The sequence below is a fragment of the Protopterus annectens genome, chromosome 1.part0 (assembly GCF_019279795.1).
Source record: "Protopterus annectens isolate FY-2018-M chromosome 1.part0, PAN1.0, whole genome shotgun sequence".
Classification (NCBI taxonomy): Eukaryota; Metazoa; Chordata; order Ceratodontiformes; family Protopteridae; genus Protopterus; species Protopterus annectens.
The window spans coordinates 676,692,485-676,716,091 of NC_056725.1; the positions used below are offsets into that span (position 1 = coordinate 676,692,485).

At 43.3% G+C, this 23,607-nt stretch overlaps 1 protein-coding gene across 1 annotated transcript in view; it reads right to left on the reverse strand.

Annotated features, from left to right (window-relative positions):
• Positions 1–23,607, reverse strand: part of PAF1 (PAF1 homolog, Paf1/RNA polymerase II complex component) — a 712,617-nt gene that overhangs the window by 444,704 nt on the left and 244,306 nt on the right. The window contains exon 7 of the mRNA XM_044062107.1: positions 23,020–23,125. Within this exon, the coding sequence (XP_043918042.1) occupies positions 23,020–23,125 (106 nt within the window). The remainder of the gene's footprint in view (positions 1–23,019; positions 23,126–23,607) is intronic.

The window sequence follows — 23,607 nt, forward strand, 5'->3', positions numbered from 1 at the left end:
GCATAATCCCAGTGCAGCAGTCTTGCCATATTATTATGCCTTTCAGTATACAGTTCTTCTGCCATTAGTATGTCACAACCAACAACAAGGTGTGCGAGTTTCTAATTCGGTTTTATGAAACCTACATTCGTCTGTTTCTCTCATATATTCAATGGACTTTGTAAACCAGCGTGTATGTAAGCCCACTATCTTGGGCCACCAATATTAACCTTTCATCTCTGTTTGAATTCACCTCCCTCTCACCATTCCTGCATTCGTTCCTGATTGGTTTCTATACTTGCAACTATATTTATGCATTTTCCACATTTCTTGTCTTTTCCCCTGGTCCTTCACCTTATATTCTTTCTTTTGTTTTTTGGCACATTCAGTTGCTGCCTGATTTTTATCTTCTACTGGTTTGATTTTCATTCCTGCTTGATGCCGATATGCTTCTACCAAGTTAAGCAAAGAAGTCATCTTAGATTTATTCTCCTCATGTTTCACGACTTTCACTAAGTTTGGGTCTTGTGAGGTCAACAGATGTGTGTGGAGTCCCACGATTGTAGATCTATACATGTAATCAATTTTAAGGAGGCCCATCCCTCCTTTGGAACGGGGAATATATAATCTTGGTATGCAGTGATTTTTATAGATCATCTGGGGAGCATGAAGCATCCTTCTGGTATTAATATCTAATCTATCCAACATGTTTTGGGGCCAATCAATCACTCCAAAAGTGTATGTTAGGACAGAAAGAAGCAAACTGATTTATAGCTTGGATTTTGTTCCTAGACGTCAACGGTGTTTTCAGGATTAATTTAAGTGTTCTAAAGCATTCCTTACCAAGTTTTACTCGCATCTTTTCATGTCTTATTGCCAATCCTTCATCAATTTCCAAATATTTATACACTCCCTCTTGCTCAAGTTCTTTTATATCACATTCTTGTCCCAAACTGAAATTTTCCTGGTGCTGCAGTTTTCCTGCTTTAAAGGTTGCTTTTGCACATTTCTCAAGACCAAATGACATTCTAATATCATCAAACAGTTTTGACAACCTGCAGCTGTGCTTACAGCTCCTTATCTGATGAGCTATACAGTTTTAAATCGACAAACAGAAGATGAGAAGTATTTAGACTTGTTTTCTAGGAGCCAAATTACAGCCATGGCCTAAGCTGTTACACAGACAGCTTAATGGGTTAAGGGCAAGTCAGGACTTTGTTAATTGGGCAAACTGAGGGCAACCTGAAAAATACCAGATTGGCAGATTACCCAAATGTAATGACTGCAACAGTGAAACACGATGAACATCGGTGACAGAGAGTCACCCTGGAATATCCCCCTTTGAATTTTTCTCCCGGGGATAATAATTTGTCCTTTATCATGGCTTCATTGCAAAGTGGTCTGCCATTGTTTCATGTCGATCAGTGTAGATTGTAACTTATACATTTTTAAGTGCTCTTTTATCCATGAATGTGGGATACTATCAAATGCTTTTTTTGTAGTCAATCCATGCCATACTTAGGTTCTTCCCCTTTTTACAGATCTCCACTATGACTAACAACAAATGATCCTTTGTTCCATACGGCTTTCTTTTATTGCCTTTTTGTTCTACTGCCATAATCAAGTTTTCTTCTAAATGAATATAAACTCTGTCGGCATCAATTCCTGTGTATAGTTTATGTGGGGTTAACTTCAAGTTCTTGGTGACCGACTGAACAAATTGGGTCTGCCACATCACTGGGAGTGTTTTCCCCATACTCTAAATATATAGCTTAACAAAGACAGACAGAACACCCTTATCCATAGGAGTGCATTCCTGTTCATCATGTGTGTGTGCCTGTGGAGGAGAATAGTCTCACAATTCAGAAAATGATTTCCTCTCCATTACTTCCTGGTTGACCACTGTATGACCTCAACAGACTATAGCCCACCTACACCTAGTGGACAGATGGTCCTAATTAATTTATTTGCAATCTGCTTCTCTGGTCTGACAAAGCCAACTAGCTGTAGTAGACCACATCATTTAAAAAGTTTTAGTTGAGAATGCTGCAAAGTACGGACTAGTTTAAACATTGCAAACTGTAGCATAGCGGAGATATTTTTGACAGCGTGGAAGATTATCTTATACAGCACCCTCGTCTCTACTGAGGTATTCAACATACTGTTCCAATTTTCTATTACAATATCCATGGAATTATACATATTTGCTCTTTTCTTACAATTTTAAACATTTTAGTCCCCCAATGCAATCCTCTTTTGTGATGGACCATTTCTTAATAACATGAAGAATCTCATCATTTTGGATCCAATTGTGTATTTTCCATACCTGCAATGCAGTTCTGACTTGTAAATATTGCCCAACATCTGATTCAGTAGTTTTTAGTCTGGTCTAAGATGGTTATAGTCTATTATCTTATTTTTCCCACACACCTATCAAAGAATACTTTTCTGCATTGTAGATCAGATTTTCCACAAAATAGGACACCTTGCAGTCTGAACGTCTACTGCTCCTTGCTATCTAGAGATCCTAGGTTGGCATCCAACAATTCATTTAGGATACTACCTTATAACATTACCCACAACAGTCTGGAGTGTAATCTTGCTCCAAGATATTCACATTTAGCCACTGCTTCATGATGCCTTTTGAAATCCGGAAGACCAGCTCCTACATATTTTAGGGATAATAATTTTCTCTCTCTCTCTCTCTCTCTCTGTACCCTCAGACAAGTTCTATCTCATAGGAAACCAGATACTAACTTTTAGCATTTGTTTAGGAACATCAACTTACAAAAATGTAATAGATGTCTCAACAAAAAAGGACTTTGAGGAACCCAAACATTTTCATACTTGCCCTCTATTTTAAGAGAGGACAAATTCTTTGTTGGCCACACCTGTATTTTATCCCTCAAGCTAGGCTGGGGTCAAGGTCACGATTATCCCCAAGAATAAATATGTACAGGTTAATACCATCTTTTCCTTTAATCCACCCAGGGATTCTCCAGCATGGTCTTGGTTGAAAAGGGAACATTTGTGTTTTATGTTCCATTTATTGCTAGCCCTGAAATATATTCTTATTTCTGACAGAAAGTTAATGCTGTGTTAGCACTACATTCTGGAAAGGATAGCCACAATGTGCAGTCAGCAGCAAACCATGTAAAAATTAATGTGCACCCCCAAATGCAGTATACATGTGTTCAATTACTGTATAAATAATTCTGTAGCTATTACAGACATAAGTAAAAGAGAGCATCCTTGACTCGAACTAAGGCTACTGTACAAGACAAACATCCATTTGTGGAGATAGTTGCTTTAGGATTACTATGCAGTAACTGACTATGTGAAACATTTTGAGAAAGTTCATTGCTTCCAAAAGACACCACATAAAATAACCATCTGATTGAATCAAACTTTTTTTTAAGTCCATTAACAACCCCGTGCATTCAGATTCTGTAAAGTACACAGCTTTTATACATTAAACTATATTCTCACCATTTTCTTGATAAACCCTTACTGCAATTATGAAATGAATCCTAACAAAAGATTAATTATTCTGTTCGCTAACACGTACATTTTTAATTCCAGCTGCAGCCACAGTATGGGCTGCTCAGCAAAACCTTAACCTTGTTGGGTTTTAAAAACATTAGTACCTTGGCAATGTTGGAGTGTCCCAGGATGCACAGTCCATGTTCACACACCACACAAATATTTAGCATAGGAGAAAATCACTTCCACTTATCCACCCATCCACAACTCCCCTTTTCCTACTTTTTGCACATGGGATCATGGTGTCGCATCAACAATGATGATAGTCAATGTTTACACTGCTGGGTGGCTGCTGTATTCCTTCAAAAATTCCACTGCCAGCCCATCTAGTGCCTTTCCCAGGGTTGCTCTATCAGTAGCCACCATTACTGTACACTCTGTCATATCCTTCATTAGTCTGTCTGCTTCTCCTGCAGTAGGTTTTGACAAATTCAATGACCCACCCACATACAAAAATTCCTCCACTTGCACTTCATACAGCCTGTATGGCTCCCCATCTTCCTTCATAAAAAGCCCCATTAAGCTGGTCTGAGTCTGTCACCATTGCACCACTACTACTCCTCACTGCTAGCATTGCCATTTAGTATGCTCTTTCCTGCAGCCTACATGCAATAACATTTATGTGATGTAAAGACTTTCATCCAGTTAAAACTTTCATCTCTCTTGCATTTTTCATTAATAAATCTGATATTCTGAAATAATTTTCCCCATTAATTTATTTTAAAATTTACTTACTGTTTACATTTTTGCCTTTTGCATTCATTCTCCAGTAGCATTAAATGCCCTTCAGCCTTTGTTAGACTAGACAACCTCTGGCTTTCCCTTTTGACTCTTCAATGCTTGTTCTAGGTCTCTAATAAAAACAGCCGAGGTTGAGTCTCAAGGAATGTCCCCAGATGTTAGGATTTTCAGTAGGATTCTATCCTACTCCTCAGTACTTCTCTAGCCTGGGTAGATTTCAGTAATAAAGGGTCAAAATACAAGGTCACTTGTTGGACCTTAGTTTTACACTGATTGACCATAAAAGTAAACTTTGCATCATCTCACCATATAGTTGCGAAAATACCAATTTGTCCTATATTTATAAACAGTGCTGTTGAAAACCACCATAGGTCTTTTCAACTAGCCATGCCAGCCTTTGGGGCCATGTGTGTACAACTGTTTTTCTGTAGGATAAAATATTCTCCACCCATCCACTTAACTCAAAATCGTCTCATTACAACTCTGAGCACTGTCACAGTTTTCTCTTCCTGTTTTCTGATAACCTACCCTTGTTAGGATCTGCTAATGTGTTGACATGCCCCCAGTGAATCATCCTCAACATCCTTTTCCCCATTTTCTACATGGGGTTGCAGTATCAAGTCAATTTTTGCCACCTCTCTTGATTCAGTGCCACTCTCCTACTTTCTTGACAATAATGCCTGTCTTCTCTCACAATACATCCATCTCTTTTCTGGATGCCCTTGTTTCCTCTTGCCTTCTTCCTGTCAGCCCCAAATCTTCAACAGATTATCTTCTGCTTTTCTGTACATGTACCCGAAACCACCATACTATGTTCTCTTTGAATGTATCTGCAAATGGAGCTACTTTGGCTTCTGCTCTAATGTCCTATTTTTTTCATCTGTCCTATAGTATGCATCCTACCTGTCTCAGGCATTTCATGTTCATCAACCTCTAGCTTCCTCAACTGCTCTACCTTTACTTCCCAGGTTTCTGTACCATACAGTAGTAATGGGCACACTACTGTTTAGTACACCTTACTTTTCAGCTTCTCTGGCATTCTTCTGTCATACACTGCCCCTGACACAATGTGCCAGTTGTCTGCATCCCCCCTGATTCTAGCTTTGACCTCCTCATTCAGACTTCCCTTATCCTCAACCACCCTCACCCGATACTTGAAGCTGTTAACCTGTTCCACTATTTTTCCTTTTATCTTCTTTTGACTTTGTCCACTTGCTGCCATTACAACTGCCTTATCTGTACTCTGTTTCATTCCATGAGTCTTCAATTTTGCATTCCATTCACCTATCCTTTACTAAAGTTCTTCCTCAGAGTCTGTATGCAAAGAGACATGATCCACATACAGCAGCTTTGTTGATTTGTCTACTCTGACCTATTTGACAATGTAATCCATTACTAGTATGAACAAGAGCAGACTCTAAGCTAAACACTGATGCACACCAACTCCACTGGTAACTCCTTTGAGGGGCCTAACACTGTTAGTACTTAAGTCGCTGGGTCCTCGCACAAAGCCTGCACTAATTCTACCAATGCTTCTGGCACTTTGAGCCACAACAGAATTGCCCAAATCAGCTTTCTTTGGACCTTGCCATACTCTTTCTCCAAGTTTCCAAGAATGACCAGTTGGACCCTTTTCTCATCTCTAGATTCTTCTCAACGATCTGCCTCACTGTAAACATCAGATAGGTTGTGCACATCCTGACTTGAATCCAAACTGGTCATCTCCTATCTTACCTTCTACTACTCTGCACATTCATTTATCAAATATCCACTCTACAATTTTCAAGCAGTGTGACTGGAGTTTGAAACCTCTGTACTGCCCACAAATGTGGATGTCCCCCTTTGTTCATGAACACTGGTACCACTATGTCTATTCTCCAGTAATCTGAGATATGGATATGTCCTTCACGCCATAATGCTGTGGGTACTCTCAGGACTCATTTCTCCCTCAACTCACCCACCATCTTAATCATATCTGCTGTCACCTCATCTATGTCTGCTGCTTTCCCTGACTTCACTTTCCTTAGTGTTGATCTAATTTCTTCTAGGGTAGGCTCCTCCTCTTTCATCGTAGGCTGTGTCTGGATCAGTACAGCTTCTGTGCGGGTTTCTTCATTCAGAAGCTAATAGAAATATTTCTTCCATCTACCTTTGATGTTCTGTGGTCAGAAATAGGCTGTTGCTGGCATCCCTTATGAAGGATGTCTGGCTAGCTTTGTTACCTTGTCTTTGCCCTTCTACCTGATAAGTCTCTGCCATCTACTGAGTCACTTTCTTGAAGGTGGCAGAGTGCGTCTTATGCCTTATTTGCTAGTGCAACTCTTCCCTTAGCCAACCTGGTCCAGCTTTTTGTCTTCAACTTTTTCTTGCACTCCTCCTTTCTTTAATGATTTCTGCATTCTACTACCAGCTTTTCTTATGTATCTTGCTTCCATACCTGGATCAGCCACATATCTGTTCTGTAGCCTTTAGACATGCTATTTTGAAGCGATGCCACTCCCTCTTTACCAGTTACCTCCTTAATTCAATGAGAGGTGCTACCCTTCTTTTGGCTGAGCCACAGCAATTTGCACATCCTTAACCATTCCATAATTCCCAAAGTTATATTTATTTTGTACTTCAGTTTTTTTTTTTTGTAAACTGACCTAATGAGCTTTGCTTTTATGTAAACAACTAAAACTGGCTTTCTTCTGTACAGTACTGACATGCTCTGAACATTAACTGACAGCCCCCTGAATGTCAGCTGTTCAAACCTTATTATTTACACAAAATATTAAATACTGCAATCTAACACTAGCATGTTCACTCCATGAGGCTTCAATGGACTCCATGATGGCACCCTCTATTTCCGAACCCTGAAAGTCTTGATCCTCCTGCTGGGTCTTCCTCATCTGAGCTAGGTAAGAGTAGATAGTGGACCATATCTCTGGCACAATATTCTTGCTGAGCATTTGAGAGATGAATGCTGCCCACCTCTATGTGAAGCTTTCTCCTTCCCCTTTTGATTCTCTACTACCTTTTCAAGGGGGGAGGGTTCAATGGCATTTTCCTTTTCTTGGACTACTGTACTGAACAGTCCATCATATTACCAGTGCCTGCAATATTATGGGAGAACAGCTTTTTCTTATGGTTTGGTGTGATCCTTATATATATTTTCACATGAACTACAGTGATAAATTTGAGTACTTGACTACTTTTTGCAAGGTACAAACATACAGGGAATCTCAGCTGCACTGTTAAACCTTTTTCCTTAAAGACTTTTATATACAGGGCCAAAGCTTTTGTTTACAGAAACAGCGTAGTACTATAATTTGGCACCAATCTCACAGCTAGTTCCCCTATTTTAAGATCATTTCCTATTAATCTGGATTTTAACATAATAAGAAGTTATGTACTCACCATAACGTTCCATGTGAGTTGTTCATCTCGCCTTCATTCTTGACTCATGGGTTTGGAGCGGATCCATCGGCTCCGGTACGGCCATATGCAAAGTTCGAGGTCTTCCAGTAGCTTGAGGCCAAGCCCCTATCCCATGATGCACTGTGAATTACCTCAGATCTTGTTTGCTGTGTGTATTATAACCATATAAATTAGCTATCCTCCTATGGAAAGGAAGAAGAAACTGAGCAAGCAGGATGAAACGAACATCTAGGTCAGCTATCAGCCAGGAGGGGGAAGGAGGGAGGGTCATAAGAATGAAGGCGAGATGAACAAATCTCATGGAACGTTATGGTGAGTACATAACTTCTTAATGTGAAGTTGTTCAATCTTGCCGTTCATTCTTGACTGATAGGTAGCGTCTCTAGCACCATCAATCTTGGGTGGCTCACAGGAGTACATTCTTCAGGACCATAGACCCAAAGGAGGCCCTGTCCCTGGAGGCCTTATCAACTTTGCAATGAGTGCTAAAGGTATGAGGTTTTGACCAAGTGGCTGCTGCACAAATGTTATCAAGGGGCAGTTTGGCTTGGAACGCAGAGGATGTAGAAACTGCTCTGGTTGAGTGAGCCTTAATCTTGTGTTGCAAAGGCATATCAGCAGCTGAATAGACAAAGGTGATACAATCAGATAACCATTTAGACAAGAGTTGTTTTAGTCACTGGTCTACCTTTCCTGGATTCAGAGAATGAAACAAAGAGCTGGTCTGATTTCCTGATATCTTTTGTTCTATCCAAATAAAATCTGAGCTGTCTGTGAATATCAAGTTTGTGGAGCATATACTCCAACTTGTTGGAATGATTAGGGAAGAAAACTGGTAACTCAACTTGGTTGATACTGGTTTCTGAACAAACTTTGGGCAAAACGAAGGGATTTGTCCTAAGAGATATTCTGTCAGCATGAAAAATCAAAGGAGGGCTGATAGATAAAGCCTGAAGTTCTGACACTCTGCGGGCAGAAGTAATAGCTATCAGAAAAATGCTTCCACGACAAATATTTGAGGTCACAAGATGATGCTGGTTCACAAGATGATGCTGGTTCAAACGGAGGGAGAATCATACGTGAAAGCATAAAATTTATATTCCATGGAGAATAGGGAGTTTACAAAGGTGGTCTCACATGAAATGTCCCCTTGAGAAAGGCCTTGGATAACTTGTGAGACATATTTAACCTGTCAATCTCAAGATGAAAATTGGATAGAGCAGCCGACTGGACCCAACTGTTGCTGCTGCCGCTCCTTTGTTAAAAATCATAGTCAAGAATTCTAGTATGGATGTCAAGGAGGCTTGGTAAGGATCAATATTATGCTTAGAGGCCCATATGGAAAATCTCGTCCACTTACTAAGATATAATCTTCTAGTGGACGGCTTATGAGAAGACAAAAGGATCGGTTTTGTCTCACTGGTAAAGTTATGAAGCCTGGCTATGAGGGGAACTGGAGCAGCCAAGCTGTCAGCCTCAATGACTGCAGAGAGGGATGAAGGTCCCCTGACGGATGTGTCAGAAGGTCTGGAACTGAGTCCAGAATCCAGGGATCCTCCAAGAGATGATGTTGAAGGAATGGGAACCAAATCTGCCAAGGCCAATGACAGGCTATAAGGATGATGGTCCTTCCCAGGGATTTTGCTTTCTGTAGAACCTTGGAAATCAATGGGATTGGTGAAAATGCATAGAAAAGACCCAGGGGGGGCAATCGTGTACGAGTGCGTCCCTCGGGGCTTCTCCACGAGGGAGAATCGGGGCAAAGTAGCTTCAGCATTTTGTGTTTATGTGACTGGCAAAAAGGTCGTAGCAAGGCTGGCCCCATTTGCAGAAAATCCTGTCCGCAATCTCTTTCTTGAAGGACCACTCATGTGACAACAAGATTGCCCTGTTCAGTTTGACTGCTATCACGTTGGATCTCCCTGGGATGTGCGTTGCCAACCGAAAGCACTGGGAGGAAACAGCCTACTGCCAAACGCTGAGGGCTTCTCAGCAAAGGGGGTAAAGATCTGGTTCCCCCTTGCTTGTTCAAGTACCAGACTACTGACATATTGTCTGTCTGAATCGCAATCGTTCCTAGAGGAATAGAGTCCTGGAAGTACTGCAACGCCAAAAGTACTGCTCTCATCTCCAGAGCATTGATATGCAAGTGTGACTCCTGATCGGTCCATGTGCCTTGGGCAGTCTTTCCCTGAAAATGCTCCCAACCTGCCAGGGAAGTGTCCATGGTCAGAATGGCTACTGGAGGGGGGTAGAACAATGGGGCATCCTATGGTGACATGAAGAGATGTCAACCACCACTGGAGATCTTTCTTGCAAAAGCTCATAATCAATATCGTGTGATCTATGGGTAGTTCCTGGTAAGACCACTGAGTGAACAGCAGCCATTGAAGGATCCGCATATGCATTCTTGCTAATGGTATGGCTAGGATTGCTGCAGCCATCATACCCAATACTTTCAGAACTCCTGAAGCTGGTGCTCAGTCTTTCAATACCAATGTGCTGACATGCTGACGAAGAAGAAAGACTCTTTCGATTGGTAGCCTTAGAGTGGTGGTTGAGGTATCTAGCTCTGCCTCGATAAAAACGATATGCTGCAATGGCGACAAGGCAGACTTGAGTTGACTGCAATACCTAAGTAATTGCAGAGTGACAGAGTGTACTCCCCTGCCTGAATAAGTTGATGCCTGGTGGTGGCGGTAAGGAGCCAATCGTCTAGGTATGGAAACACCTGGAATCCTAGATGCCTCAGGTGAGCCATGACCACTGCCATACATTTGGTGAACACTCTAGGGGTTGTAGTGAGACCAAAGGGCAGGGCTCGAAACTGAAAATGATTGGCTCCCAGACGGAAACACAGGTGATTTCTGGATGGCCTGGCCATCTTTATGTGGTAGTACGCATCCTTGAGATCCATCGAGCACATCCAATTGTCTTTCCCTAAGAAGGGAAGTATAGACTGAAGCGTGACCATCTGGAACTTCTCTTTCTTTATATATTGGTTGGGTCTGCTGAGGTTCAAAATGGGTCTCCAGTCCCCTGTTTTCTTTGGAACCCAAAAAGTAAGTTCCGGATCCTGTCTGGTCTGCTGGGACTGGCTGGATGACTCTTTTCTGTAGCAACTTTCAGACCTCTATAGTTGCTTGTTCCCTGTAACTGGGTGGAATGTCCGGGTGTAGCAAATGGTATTAAGTACCCTCTGGAAATGATACTTTGTACCCAGCTGTATTTTGTCATTTCTTGCCAGGCATCTGGGTACAAAGATAAGTGACCCCCGACTGCCTCCAGAGCAGGACAGTCGGTCTCCTTTCAGGAGCACTGATAGGATTGCCCAGAGAAGTGACCTCTGTCACCCTGATGTTGAGGGCCCCTTCTGCCGCAAGGGTGGCATCTTCCACTATTACCCCCTCCTCTGACCCTGGAGGGGGGTTCACCACGTGTGTCCTGAAAGGCTCCTTGGGCTTTCCGGAACCACATTTTCCCTCCCCTTAGACCTTTGGGATAAGGTCGGGTAGGGGGTGGAAAAACGGACTCCGATGGCAGACAGAGTCTTTCCCTCCTGTTCACACCTGGTCAAGGTTTTCTTCACTTTAGGCCTAAAAAGGGATGAGCCATCAAAGGGTGTTTTAACGAACAATGACTTGAAGGGCTCCACAAAGGAACACAAGTGCATCCAGGAATGTCTTCTAATAGCGATTCCTGTATCCGCTGCCCTATTTGTTCCATCAGCTGTACAGGATAGGAGACTCGTGGATGAGCTGACAATAGAATTTAGGGTAGAAAACTGGGCAGCAACTTTGTCAGAGGCACCTGCAGCTACTGTACCTTGAAGAGTATCTCCCAACTCCTTAAGGAGATCTCTCTGCAACCTATGGGTTAAGTAGTTTAGTGAACAGAGAGCAAAGGTCGCTGAACTGAACATGCGTTTCCTATATCTATCAATGATCCTACACTCTCTATTAGGAGGATGGATAGACGAGGAAGTCTCAGACATTTCCTTTTTGGTGGCCACCGTCACCAACCATGGCATTAACTGGGACTCCTTTAATTAAGAACGTTTTGTCTGGTGGGGCTGATATAAACTTGTTAGGCCTCCTAGGGACAGGCTCCATGGACTCCAGTGACTTCCACGCCCTTCAAGAGACCAGCTGCATGAGCTCATCTAAGGGTGGAAACACCCAAGAGGTGTAAGGTTGAGACCCGAAAGCCTTCTGGAGAACGGACTCATCCTCAATAGGGCTTTTGGACTGCCAATCACTCCTCTAGCTAAGGATCTCAAGTATCTCAGCAAAGGAGATACTCTCAGAGGAGGACCGTGGAAACCCTTCTGACTCATCCAAGTCAGTGTCAGATGTTAAAGACTCATGTGGGGAGTCCAAGTGTCTCCTCTTGCACAATCTCTTCCTGGGGACCTCCTCAGTGGGAGCCTCTGGGGAGGTCTCAGAAGAGCAGGGGGCATCCTGTGGGGCTACCCGAGACTCTGGGTCTCTACGCTTAGCCTGGATGATGGAAGCAGAAGCAGACACAGGTGCTTCAGGGGATGAGGAAGCAAGGCCTGAAGTAGAGGATGTCTTGGGAGACAAAGCTCTCCTCATGGCTTCGAAGGCACCATGACTCCGATGGGAAGGAATTGACGGATCTGAGGGAACCGTCAAACCCTCCTGCACCTAGGCAGTGGGCTCTGAGCAGGAGCCCAGCCGAGCTCATCAGAGCTGAAGGTCTGAGAGGAACAGTCGGCACCGACAAGTCAGTCCGACTATCCTCCCCGGATCAGACTGGAGAAAGTGTCTGCTCCTAGAGTCACCGGTCAGCGCCGAGGACGTCAGAGTGGATGGAGCCGAGGACACCAGAACAGGTCTCTGCTCCAAAGGCTCCAAGATCAGCAGGTCTGCTTCTTCTGGCTCCAAAGGGCCAATACGGCTCGGAGGAAGATTAGCCAAAGCAGGAGTAGTGGTCTTCGGCTCTGAAGCCGCTTGGGTCAGAGCCGACAACAATTTAGCAAGGCCTGGTGCCTGTAAAAGCTTCTGCACCAATCGATCCACATCAAAATCTGAAAGGCTGACAGATCTAGATGAATGTGCTGATGGTGTCGACTGGAGCAATGGTGACTGAGGCACTTTGGATACCTGCTCCAAGGCTGTGGGCCGGCTCCAAAAATTCAGTCGGCTCCGAAGTCTGTGGAGCCGATGTCGCAGAGTCATCAGACTTTTTTGATTTTTTTGAGTGCTTGGGATTCCTTAGAATCAACAGAGGACTTAGAGGATTTGCTGACCACATCCTGGTCACTCAAAGCCTCTTGACAGGGGTGTTTAAGCAAACCCCTGTCCATTAACTTCCTTTTCCTCTCTAACACTCTTGATGAAAAGGAATGCCAGATAGCACAAGATTCTTGTAAGTGGACAGCCCTAAACAATACACACAGTTAACATGTCCATCAGTCACTGACATTTTCTGATTGCAGTCTGGGCATTTTTCAAAACCCGCCTTGGGATGTTTGTCCTTATCTGCCATAATAATTACTTTAACACGCAAACCAGATATTAGTAAAGCTACTAGGCTCTAAACACACACACACACACACACACACACACACACACACACACACACACACACACACACACAAAAACGAGCCTGAGATAACGAATCCAAAAAAATTAAACTAGAAAAAGGCTGTATATAGCCTCTAGAAAGCTATTTAAACACACTCTACAGAAAACTATGGCCAAAACACACAAGGCCAACAATAGAAAAAGGCTGTTTATAGCCACTAAAACTACTTAAGCACACACTAAGATAACTAGGCCAAAACACACGAGGCTGACATTTTAAAGCGTAATAACACACGGGAAGGGGAACTTCAAGGAAGCTACATAAAAACTAACTAACTATCTAACTATCCTAGTCAAAAGTTTAGTAAAATTATTTAACTAACCGCTAAACAGAAAAGTTTTTTAAATTGTACTGGCCCGAGCTTGCACTGGAACCTCCGATTAGATGCCGCGGCAAACTAGATCTGAGGTAATTCACAGTGCATCATGGGATAAGGGCTGGGCCTTGAGCTACTGGAAGACGTCGAGCTTTGCATATGGCCGTACCAGAGCCGATGGATCGGCTCCGAACCCATTAGTCAAGAATGAATGGCGAGATTGAACAACTTCACATTATTTTTTGTGTTACAAATAAAGCAGTTAAATGTAAACCGCCTTAAATATCTGACACTGGCTTTTCTAGGGGTTATTTTGTGTGCCCGCTCAGTCACAGAAAATTTCCATTCCCTTATATTTCTCAGCTCTATACCTATTAAAGCTGTGGAATTATTTCCTGTCTGCACCAACAACTCAATATTCTAATGTTATTACATACTGCTCCATTCTTCTTATAATCCAGTGCAGAATTATTGTTTGTTATAGTTGTTGGGCGTTTACTTCATACATCTGCAAGTCATGCTTGTTCTCCGAGATTACCATCTGCTGTGATATAGAGGGATTGCAATCGACTAAGCTTAGCCTCATGATTAGTAAGTGTTCTTAAATGGGGATATCCATTGCAGAACTTTCAAAATGCTTACAGCTTCTAAGCTTTCATTTTCTTTAAGTCCTCTGCAATTTTCTCAGACATTGCCACCATCTTATAGGTTCATAGGTTCATACTAGGCTATCTGCCCGAGGGCATTTACAAGCCTAGCCCATCGTTTTGTGGCTTACGCCACCCCTTTAGTATGGGGAACTATACCCATTATTTTGCTGTGCCTCTGTCGAGCAGTGACACTGAGGTAATCCCTGGGGTATATCTGCGATCTCCCATCCATTGGTCAAGATTTCTCTTGAACAAGGCCAGCGAGGTGCTCTGCCTCACATGTACCGGGATTCTGTTCCACAGCATAGGGAGTCTTTGGGTGATGAATCTATCCCTCCAGCACGTCCTATTAATAGCCGTGTCGAGGTTTAAGTCTCCCGCCCTTGTGGCTCTGATGGATCTAGATTTTTGAGGTGAAGCATATTCATCAAATCTGGGTTTGACATGGCCTTGTATGTTAGGCAAAGGTCACCTCTGAGCCAGCGGTAAGCGACTGAATAGAGCTGGAGTTCTTTCAGTCGGGCAGCATAGGATAGATTTTTGAGACCCTTTATCCTTTTGGTGAGGAACTTTGTGGCCTCTCCAGCTGCTGCAAGTGTCGGGTCAGATACATTCCAAATGGGGCATTGTACTCAATCATTGGTCTGATGAGTGATGAGTAAAGGGAGACTATAACCTCCCTTGATCTAGATGAGAATCCCTTCATGATAAGGTGGGCAATGTAGAAGGTCTTCCTAACTACTTTAGCTACATGGGTGTCGAATGACAGACTACTATCAACCTGGGTCCCCAGGTCCCTGATAACTTCTTCTGTGCTCAGTGGATTGCCTCCTATTTGGTAGCTAGGGGTAACCTTGTTTTTCCCGAAGGGTATGACTATGCATTTTTTGGCATTTAACTTTAGGCCGTGGCTCTGGCACCAGTTATCTGTTTCTGTGAGACCCTTCTGAAGGATATCTGTGTCAGATGTGTTTTCTACTATGGCGCCCAGTTTGCAGTCATCTGCAAACTTTGTCAGCCATAACCCTCCTGTGTTTGCTTGTACTTCAGAAAAGTAGATGCCAAACAAGAGTGGGCCCAGGACTGAGCCCTGTGGGACACCACTTGTGACAGGCTTTGAGTCTGACATGGCGCCAGCAACTCTGACCCTGTGGGTTCTGTCACTCAGCCAGTTTGCAACCCATCTTGTGATGTATGGGTTAACATTTAAGCTGATGAGTTTTCAATGATACCCGAGTGGGGTATTGTATCAAGGCCTTAGCCAGATCGAGGTAGGCTGTATGGACTGCCTTTCCTCATCAATGGCTTTGGTGACTGTTTCAAAAGTCAACCAAGTTTAAAAGGCATGATCTGCCTTTGACAAAGCCAAACTGGGTTGGATCCAAAGTCTGCAAATTCCCAATGTCTTTATTTATGAGGTCCATTATGATCCTCTCCATGGCTTTGCAGATAAGGCTTGTCAAGCTAACGGGCCGGCAATTACCAGGGTCGGTGGAGGCACCGCCTTTGTGGAGTGGGACCACTGTTGCAGTGCGCCACTCCCTGGGTACGTATCCAGAGGTAAGACTTTGATTAAACAGCTGTCCTAGCTGTGGGTTTAATTCCTCATTGAGTTCGTGGAGCACACAGCCGGGGACACCATCAGGTCCCATGGATGCTGTGTTTTTTGCTTTGGAGAGAGCAGTTCTCACTTGGGCGCTGGAGATGTTTGGGGGGCTGCAATCATTTGGTATAGATATCTCTCCTTTTGGGGGGGAGGGGGTGAAGTTTGCACTGAACCTGTCAGCCAGTATGTTGGCAATGTCTGTAGGATCAGTAATCTTCACATCATTTTGAACTAGTTCTGAGCATATCTGGGAGTTTCCTCCTAGGTTTCTAACATAGCTAAAGAAGGCCTTATGATTGTCTTTTGAGTCTTTAGCTATTTTTCTCTCAATTTGCTTTGGATGATTTTATGAGAGCTCTTAGTTTTTTACTTATAGTGATCAAGGGTGTCTTACCTTTTAAGGATTTTGCTCTATCTTGTAGTAGCTTCCTCCTTTTGTTGTAGAGTTTGTTTATGGCTGGGGTCCACCAGACTGGACGCTTGCCTTTGGTACAAAGAGTCTTTGTTTTGCTTGGGATTGCCTTATCCATGCAGTCCTGCAGGTGCTGGTAGAAGGCATTTGTAAGTGATTTAGCGGCTTGAGTACTGTTTTCCCGCTCGGGGCCTTAAAGGAGACCACACTAGTCTTTAGAAGTGTGAAGTCGGCTTTTGGGAAGTTCTTTACTGTGGTCTTTTTTATTTCAGGTGGGGGTGGGATGAGGACCTCCAGCGAGATTAGTTTCACTTTCTGCTGCCTGCAAAAAAGCTGCAAGTAAAATGCAACAAAATCTACAATAAACTATGACATTCCACTTCCAAACAACCAGAATCACACTCCAGATTGCTTTGCACCACACAATCTCACCATTTAGGTACCTTACTCATTCACTATGGGACTTTAATGCAGACTCCAAAATCCTTTCGTTATGCTATCTGCCTGTCCGGTCTTTCAGAGATTCTTTAAAGAAAACTTCAAATTTCTGACAAATGGAAAGAAGAATTTTACTGAAATATAACCAGTAGATAGCTAGAACACTTAAATTTCTACAACACAACTGAGGGATGACCTGTCCTCAGCTGCCAAAAATGACAAGAGAAAATCGATCTCAGATGTGTAACATAAATGTTGCACCTGCATGAGTGGTCCTATCAGGGAAAGCAGTCTCTGAGGGGATTCCAGCCAGAAAATGAATGTAGGTAAATCCAAACACTATGGATTTACTATTACAATGATCCTCCCTAAAGATGACTTGGTAGTAGACACAAAAGCACAGCTTATTCATAAGGGCTTGGGACATGTGAAGCAATGGCAACAATGGCAGAAAGGCTAGCTGTGATATGAACTGTAACAATTTGGCAAGCAAGAGAGCTCATTAGTCTTCTATCAGACATTGTGTACATGTATGACATTACAGCAGTTAAGACACTGATTGTGCCCTGCTCTGCCAGACCCTGGAGGTTAACATTCTACCAGTGAGATGGATATCTAAACTAATTGCTGGTGACGGGATGAGACACTTTCGTTTGTACATAATAAGGCACTACCCCCAAAAAGTCAAAGTACATGCTACTGCCAATTATAAAATTACAAATACCCTACTACAAACTTCACTAATGGACAAGAGAAGAAAAGTACAATTTTGTACCTACCATAAATGTAGAGGTTCGAGTGTTCACCTGGCTGCTGTCATCACACTTGGGTTATCCTGCCGTCAGGCGGTCCCCGCAGTCGGCCCGAATTCCAAAGTCTTGGTCCAGCGTCGGTTGCTGTTGCTTCTTCCCTGACGTCAGTGCGCCAGGGGTATATAAGAGGCATCCGATGCCATTTTCTTCAGTTTTTCTTGCCCCAGATGTCAGGTGCCCCCAATAGGTAGGCAATATATTTATTGCTATATAAAAATGTACATATAGAAATAAAACAATACCTTCAGGCACAAGCAAATACACTACAGAGGTTGTATAGGATAGAAAGGTATAGATAAGTCCAGCTAGTTCAGAGGGGATGGAGGGAGGGTAACCTGGACTGCAGCAAGGTGAACACTCGAACATCTACATTTATGGTAGGTACAAAACTGTACTATGTTCATCGTGTTACCCTGCTGCAGTCATCACACTTGGGTTGAATCCCAAAGCTAAGGATGGGTGGTGGAGTTAGACAGGGTTAGAAGAAGCTAGTAGGCCCTGCAAAACTGCAGTGGCAAAACCAGCTCTAGTCTTAGAATATAGAGGTAAGTGATAGTGTTTGGTGAAGGTGTGCACTGAACTCCAAGTTGCAGCTTCCAGAATATCCTTGGTTGGCACCCCCCCTAAGAAAGGTTGCTGATGTAGCTGTAGCCCTTTGGAGTGGGACCTAATGTTAGCAGGTACCGGTTTCCCATGATGAGTGTAGCAGAAACGTATGCAATGTCCTATCCATTTTGAAATGGTCTGTTTTGAGATAGCTTTTCCTTGTGATCCTGTAGCATAGGCTACAATGAGCTGGTCAGATTTTCTGAAAGCCTTAGTTTTATCCAAGTAGTAACATAATTGCCTGTGAATGTCCAAAGAGTGCAGGAGTCTTTCTCCTTTGTTCTGGGGTTTTGGGAAAAAGGTGGGCAAATGAATGGTTTGGTTTAGGGCCACACTGGATACCACCTTTGGCATAAAGGAAGGATTAGTTCGTAGAGAGACTCTGTCCTGATGAAAAATAAGGAAAGGCTCCACTGCCATTAGTGCCTGTAGCTCTGAGACTCTTCTAGCTGAAGTCATTGCTAGTAGCAGGGCAGTCTTTCATGAAAGAAATTTTAAATCAGCAGTAAAAGCTGGTTCAAAGGGTGGCAGTGTAAGCTTTTCCAGAACAAAGTTGAGATCCCAAGTAGGTGTTGGTGCTCTCCTGGGCGGTCTTATGTTCTTAGCCCCTCTGAGGTACTGTTGTAGGAGTGGATGTGAAAATAAAGGAGGATCCGTGTTGTAATGAGCTGAAATTGCTGAGGCGTGGATCTTAATACATGAAAAGGAAAGTCCTTTGTGCAACATCTCAGTTAAATATTGTAGAATCTGAGGAATGTTTGGATCAAAGGGATTTTGGCCTTTAGCCTGGTTCCAGGCGCAAAATCTTTTCCTATTGTCTGAATAGGCTTTCCTGGTGCTGGGCCTCCTGACCTTCAGAATGACATCCATAACAGCTTTGGATAGAGGTGTTGGCTGGTTGTTTAAGTAATTTGCCATGCAGCCAGGTTTAAAGTCTTGAGCTGGCTGTGTAGAATCTGATTGTCTCACTGGGTGAGCAGGTGAGGAATTTGTGGTAAAATCCATGGTGAGCCGTGTGCCATGTTATTTAGAATTGGATACCAGTGCTGGCGTGGCCAGTCTGGTGCAATGAGTATCATTTGTGGCCTCTCTAATATGGCTTTCAGCAGTACCTTTGCTTCATGTTTTCCAACTGAATGAGAGGGCGTCCACTTTCCAAGGTTGTGGGTGGAATGTCCTTGTGCAAAATTTTTGAAGTTGGTAGTTTTGGGGGTTGGCAAACAGATCTATGTCTGGGCATCCTCATTTTTGAGTTATCATTGCAAATATTTGTGGTTCTAGTTTCCACTCGTGGGGATCCATGATGTTTCTGCTTAGGTCATCTGCCAATGTGTTTTTCTTTCCTGGCAGGAATTGTGCTTGCAGTTGAACTTTGTAAGACAGTGCTGTGTTCCACCAGGTCATTGCTTGCCTGCATAAAGGGTAGGAATGTGTGTCCCCTTGCTTATGTACCACATTACTGTGGCATTGTCCGTCTTTATTATTAGTTGTCCTGGGTGTAAGAGGTCCTTGAAAGCTGTTAGGGCATTCTGTACTGCTAGCATTTCTTTTTGATTGATATGCAGATGCCTTTGATCTGTAGTCCATTTGCCCTGAATGCACTGTCCTGCCATGTTTGCTCCCCAGGCATAATCCGATGCATCTGTTGTCATAGTTTGCCTGGCTGTGGGTAAGGTGAAAGGCTGACCCTTGTTGAGGTGACATGCCTGTGCCCACCATAGAAACTCCTGTTGTAGGCAGGGAATGAGTGGTATCATTGTTTCCAAGCTGTGGCTGTGCTGAGTCCATATGCTTTTCAGGTACCACTGTAATTTCCTCATATGCAGTTTTGCAAACGGTATTAGTAGTATGCAAGATGCCATGAATCCCAAGGCCTGCAGAATTTTTCTTGCAGGGAGTTGGGTCTACCATTATTTTGAAGTATTGAGTCAGCTGTTGTTGCTTGTCTGGCGTGAGATAAGCCATCTGGGCCGTTGTATTCAAGCTGGCACCCAGGAATATTATGTTTTGTGAGGGCACTAGTTTTGATTTCTTTTCGTTTACTGTGTACCCTAGGCAACTTAGAAGGTGTTTGACAAATGCCAGATGCTTTAAAAGAATGTCCTTGCTTTCTGCTTGAATAAGGCAGTCGTCCAGGTATGGGTATATTTGAATTCCTCTTTGTTTGCAGTATGCAATTACTGGTGCCAGGCATTTTGTGAAGACCCTGGGCACAGTAAATAAGCCAAAGGGCAGTGCAGAGAATTGATAATGGGCTGAACCTGCAATGAAGCGGAGGTATCTTCTGCAATTTTGTCTGATAGGGACATGCAGGTATGCCTCCTTGAGATCCAACATTACTAGCCAAGCATTCTTGCCCAGCATGGGAAGAAGCTGCTGTAGTGTTAGCATCTTGAATTTTGGTACTTGCAGATAGGTGTTCAGAGCTGAAAGATCCAGAATGGGTCTCCATGCTTTGTCCTTTCTTGGGACTAGAAAGAGTCTTGAGTAAAATCCTTGTCCTTGCTCCTGTGTAGGTACCTGTTGAATGGCTCTCATGGCCATGAGAGCTGTAATTTGTTTCTGTGCCTCTGCTATTGATTTGATGGCAGGTTTGGCATTCCTTTTATCCTTGGCAAAGTATGAAAGTGGAATCTGTATCCTTGTGAGACAATGTTTAGGACCCATTTGTCTTTTGTGATGATGTGCCAGTTGTCTGCAAAAAGTGCTAATTTTCCTCCCAAGGAAGCTGCCAAGAGAGATTTGCTTGGTAGTTTGAGGGTTGAGTCATTGTGTTTGTCTTCTGCTAGCTTGGGGCCTGTCTTCTCCTCCTTTCTGGGTAGTAGTACTCCATTGGCGAGGTTTGTACGGGCCTTATGACTGGCCTCTGCCCCTTGGGCGTCTGTATTTGCCCCTCTGTGATCTGTCAGAAGCTGGAAAGGACCAGGTTTTTGTTGTCCAACTTCTGCTGAAACGAGGGAGTTGTACCTGTAAAAAAATCCTTGACCGTCTGCATAGACTTTGCCTTATCCTCCATTTTCTTTAAAACATCTTCTGCTTTGACACCAAATAATACATCCTGCTGGAAAGGTGCATCCAATAATTTTGCTTTAACATGATCAGGTAGGGTTTGTTCTTTTAACCAAGCATGTCTACGTATGACAGACCCAGTAACAGCTGCTCTACAGGAAGCTTCCCATGAATCAAATCCACACTGTAAAGTATATTTGCCCACCTGTTCAGCTGCATGCAACAGATCCTGCATTTCCCTAAATTCAGACTGTTCAGAATGTGTGCTCATTTTTTGTTTTAATTGAGACATTAGGAATTGCTGATATTTCAGCATGTGAAACTGACAATTTAATGCTCTCATAGCCAGAGTAGCTGAGGTGTATATCTTCTTTCCCCATCTATCTAGGGCTCTGGAATCCCTTTCAGAGGGCACAGGATTTTTAGCCACAGAAGCTTTAGCCCCTTTGGGACCATGGGAAATCGTTTCTGGGTCAGCCACAGGGCTTTTATAAAGGAATTTGTGTGAGTCAGGTAATCTGTATTATCTGTCTGGTTTGGCTGGAGCAGGAGTTAGAGTCTGGATTTAGACTAGAATCCAAGTAAACATCATCCACAATGTCTAAAACTGGAGTGACAGCAAGTGGTCTGTGCTGGGGTAATAAAAGGAACTCTCGGAGCCTTTTCTTTCAGAGTAGTCCTGGCCTTCCCAGTGGAAATGTTCCCTCATGGTATGTAAAGTTTCCCCAAAGGAGTAGTCTTCAGGGGGAGATGCTGAGGGAATAGAGTCTTCAGCATCAGAGCCTTCATAAGGGGGAAAAGCGTAATCCTGTTCCTCAGAAGAGTCTGAGGAAATTGAAACCTGGTCAGAGGAAGCAAAATCCTCCTCTTGTCTTGGTCTTTTATCTGGAGGTGGATGTGAACCCCTGATTAGGGTAATCAAATCTTCAGCCATCTTAAGCATCTGTTTCTTAGGCATGGAGCCTTGAACTGGAGACTGAAGTACAGTCTTTTTAGGTTTTAATGGAGTTTTAAGCTTAACATAAGATTTAATGGTGAATGTAGTCGGTCTGAAGACACCTTCTGCAACCGAAGGTGTTTCTACTGCACCGGGATCTCCTTCTCCTCTGGTTTCGGAAGGGCTTAATGAAGATGGCTGCGACAGCCTAGTACAATCCGCTTGAGAATCTGAAGCTGTCTGGAGGTCCAATTCTGCGGTCGTCAGGGGCTGCGTAGGCACCTCACTGAAAACCGGAGAACCGACGACAGGCCCAGCAGAGGCCTCGGAGTCTGGCTTGTTCCTAGGCTGCCTGTCCTTATCCTTGTGTTTTTTATGCTTGCCTGTCGTCGGCTGCTCCGACGGCATGATATAATTAAATTTCCTACCAAAGTAATGTCGTGCGAAGTTAAACCTAGCACAAAACCGACAACCTGTGACATCATGGTCTGGGCCTAGGCAAGGAATACAATAAGAATGGAAGTCCTTATGAGGTATTTGCTTCCCACAAGAAATGCAATTGTTAACTTTTTCTGACATCGGACTGAGGCAAAAAAAGGTTCCCCAATGGGGTACTTAGCTTTATTGAAGACTTCGGACTGAAACTCTATTCGAAAATCTCAGGTGTTGGCCGACCAGCACTTGCGAACTGCTTCTGCTTTGGGCACCGCGTGGCAAGAAAGACTGAAGAAAAAGGCGTCGGATGGCGCACTGACGTCAGGGAAGAAGCGTCAGCAACCGATGCTGGACCAAAACTTGGAATTCGGGCCGACTGCAGGACCGCCTGATGGCAGGATAACCCAAGTGCGATGACTGCAGCAGGGTAACACGATGAACATCGAAGAAACTGTAAATTATCAACTACTTCCAATTAATAACTTCTTCAGTGCATCTCACATACCTTTTTCCGAGCATCTTCAAAGGTTTTCTCAATCGCAGCTATTTGACTATCTCTGTCTTTGTATATCTCCTCTTCTGTAAACTGCTGCTTTACTGACACTCCAATCCTGAAGATCAGAAAGAAAATATACCACCATTAAGCAAGAGCTTCAAATATTACACACAAAAGGAAATAAAATCAAACATTATGCACATTAAGACACCAAATAAAGCAAATGTTTCTACGGACTGTATGCGCTTATTTAAATAATGGGATCCTGCTATATGATAAAGTGACTAGTGCAAAAATTCTCACAAAGCTACATGTAACAAAAAAAAAATAACATTTTCAGTTTCTACTTGACATGCTAAAGGTAGCCGGATACCAGTGCCACTATTTTAAAGGCATGGGAAATGGATCCTGATGCACAAAATTTGCAAGAGTCGACTAAACTAGGAACAAAGTCAATTCTCTTTAAAATGACACTGGTTCTGAAGTCTTTAATCCAGCAGAAGCGAAAATCCTTAGAGGCTTCAGTTTCCAGATGGCCTACAAAGGGCAAAGTAGGATGCCTTTTTCGAGTGTTTCCTTTTCTTTTTGTTTTAGCTT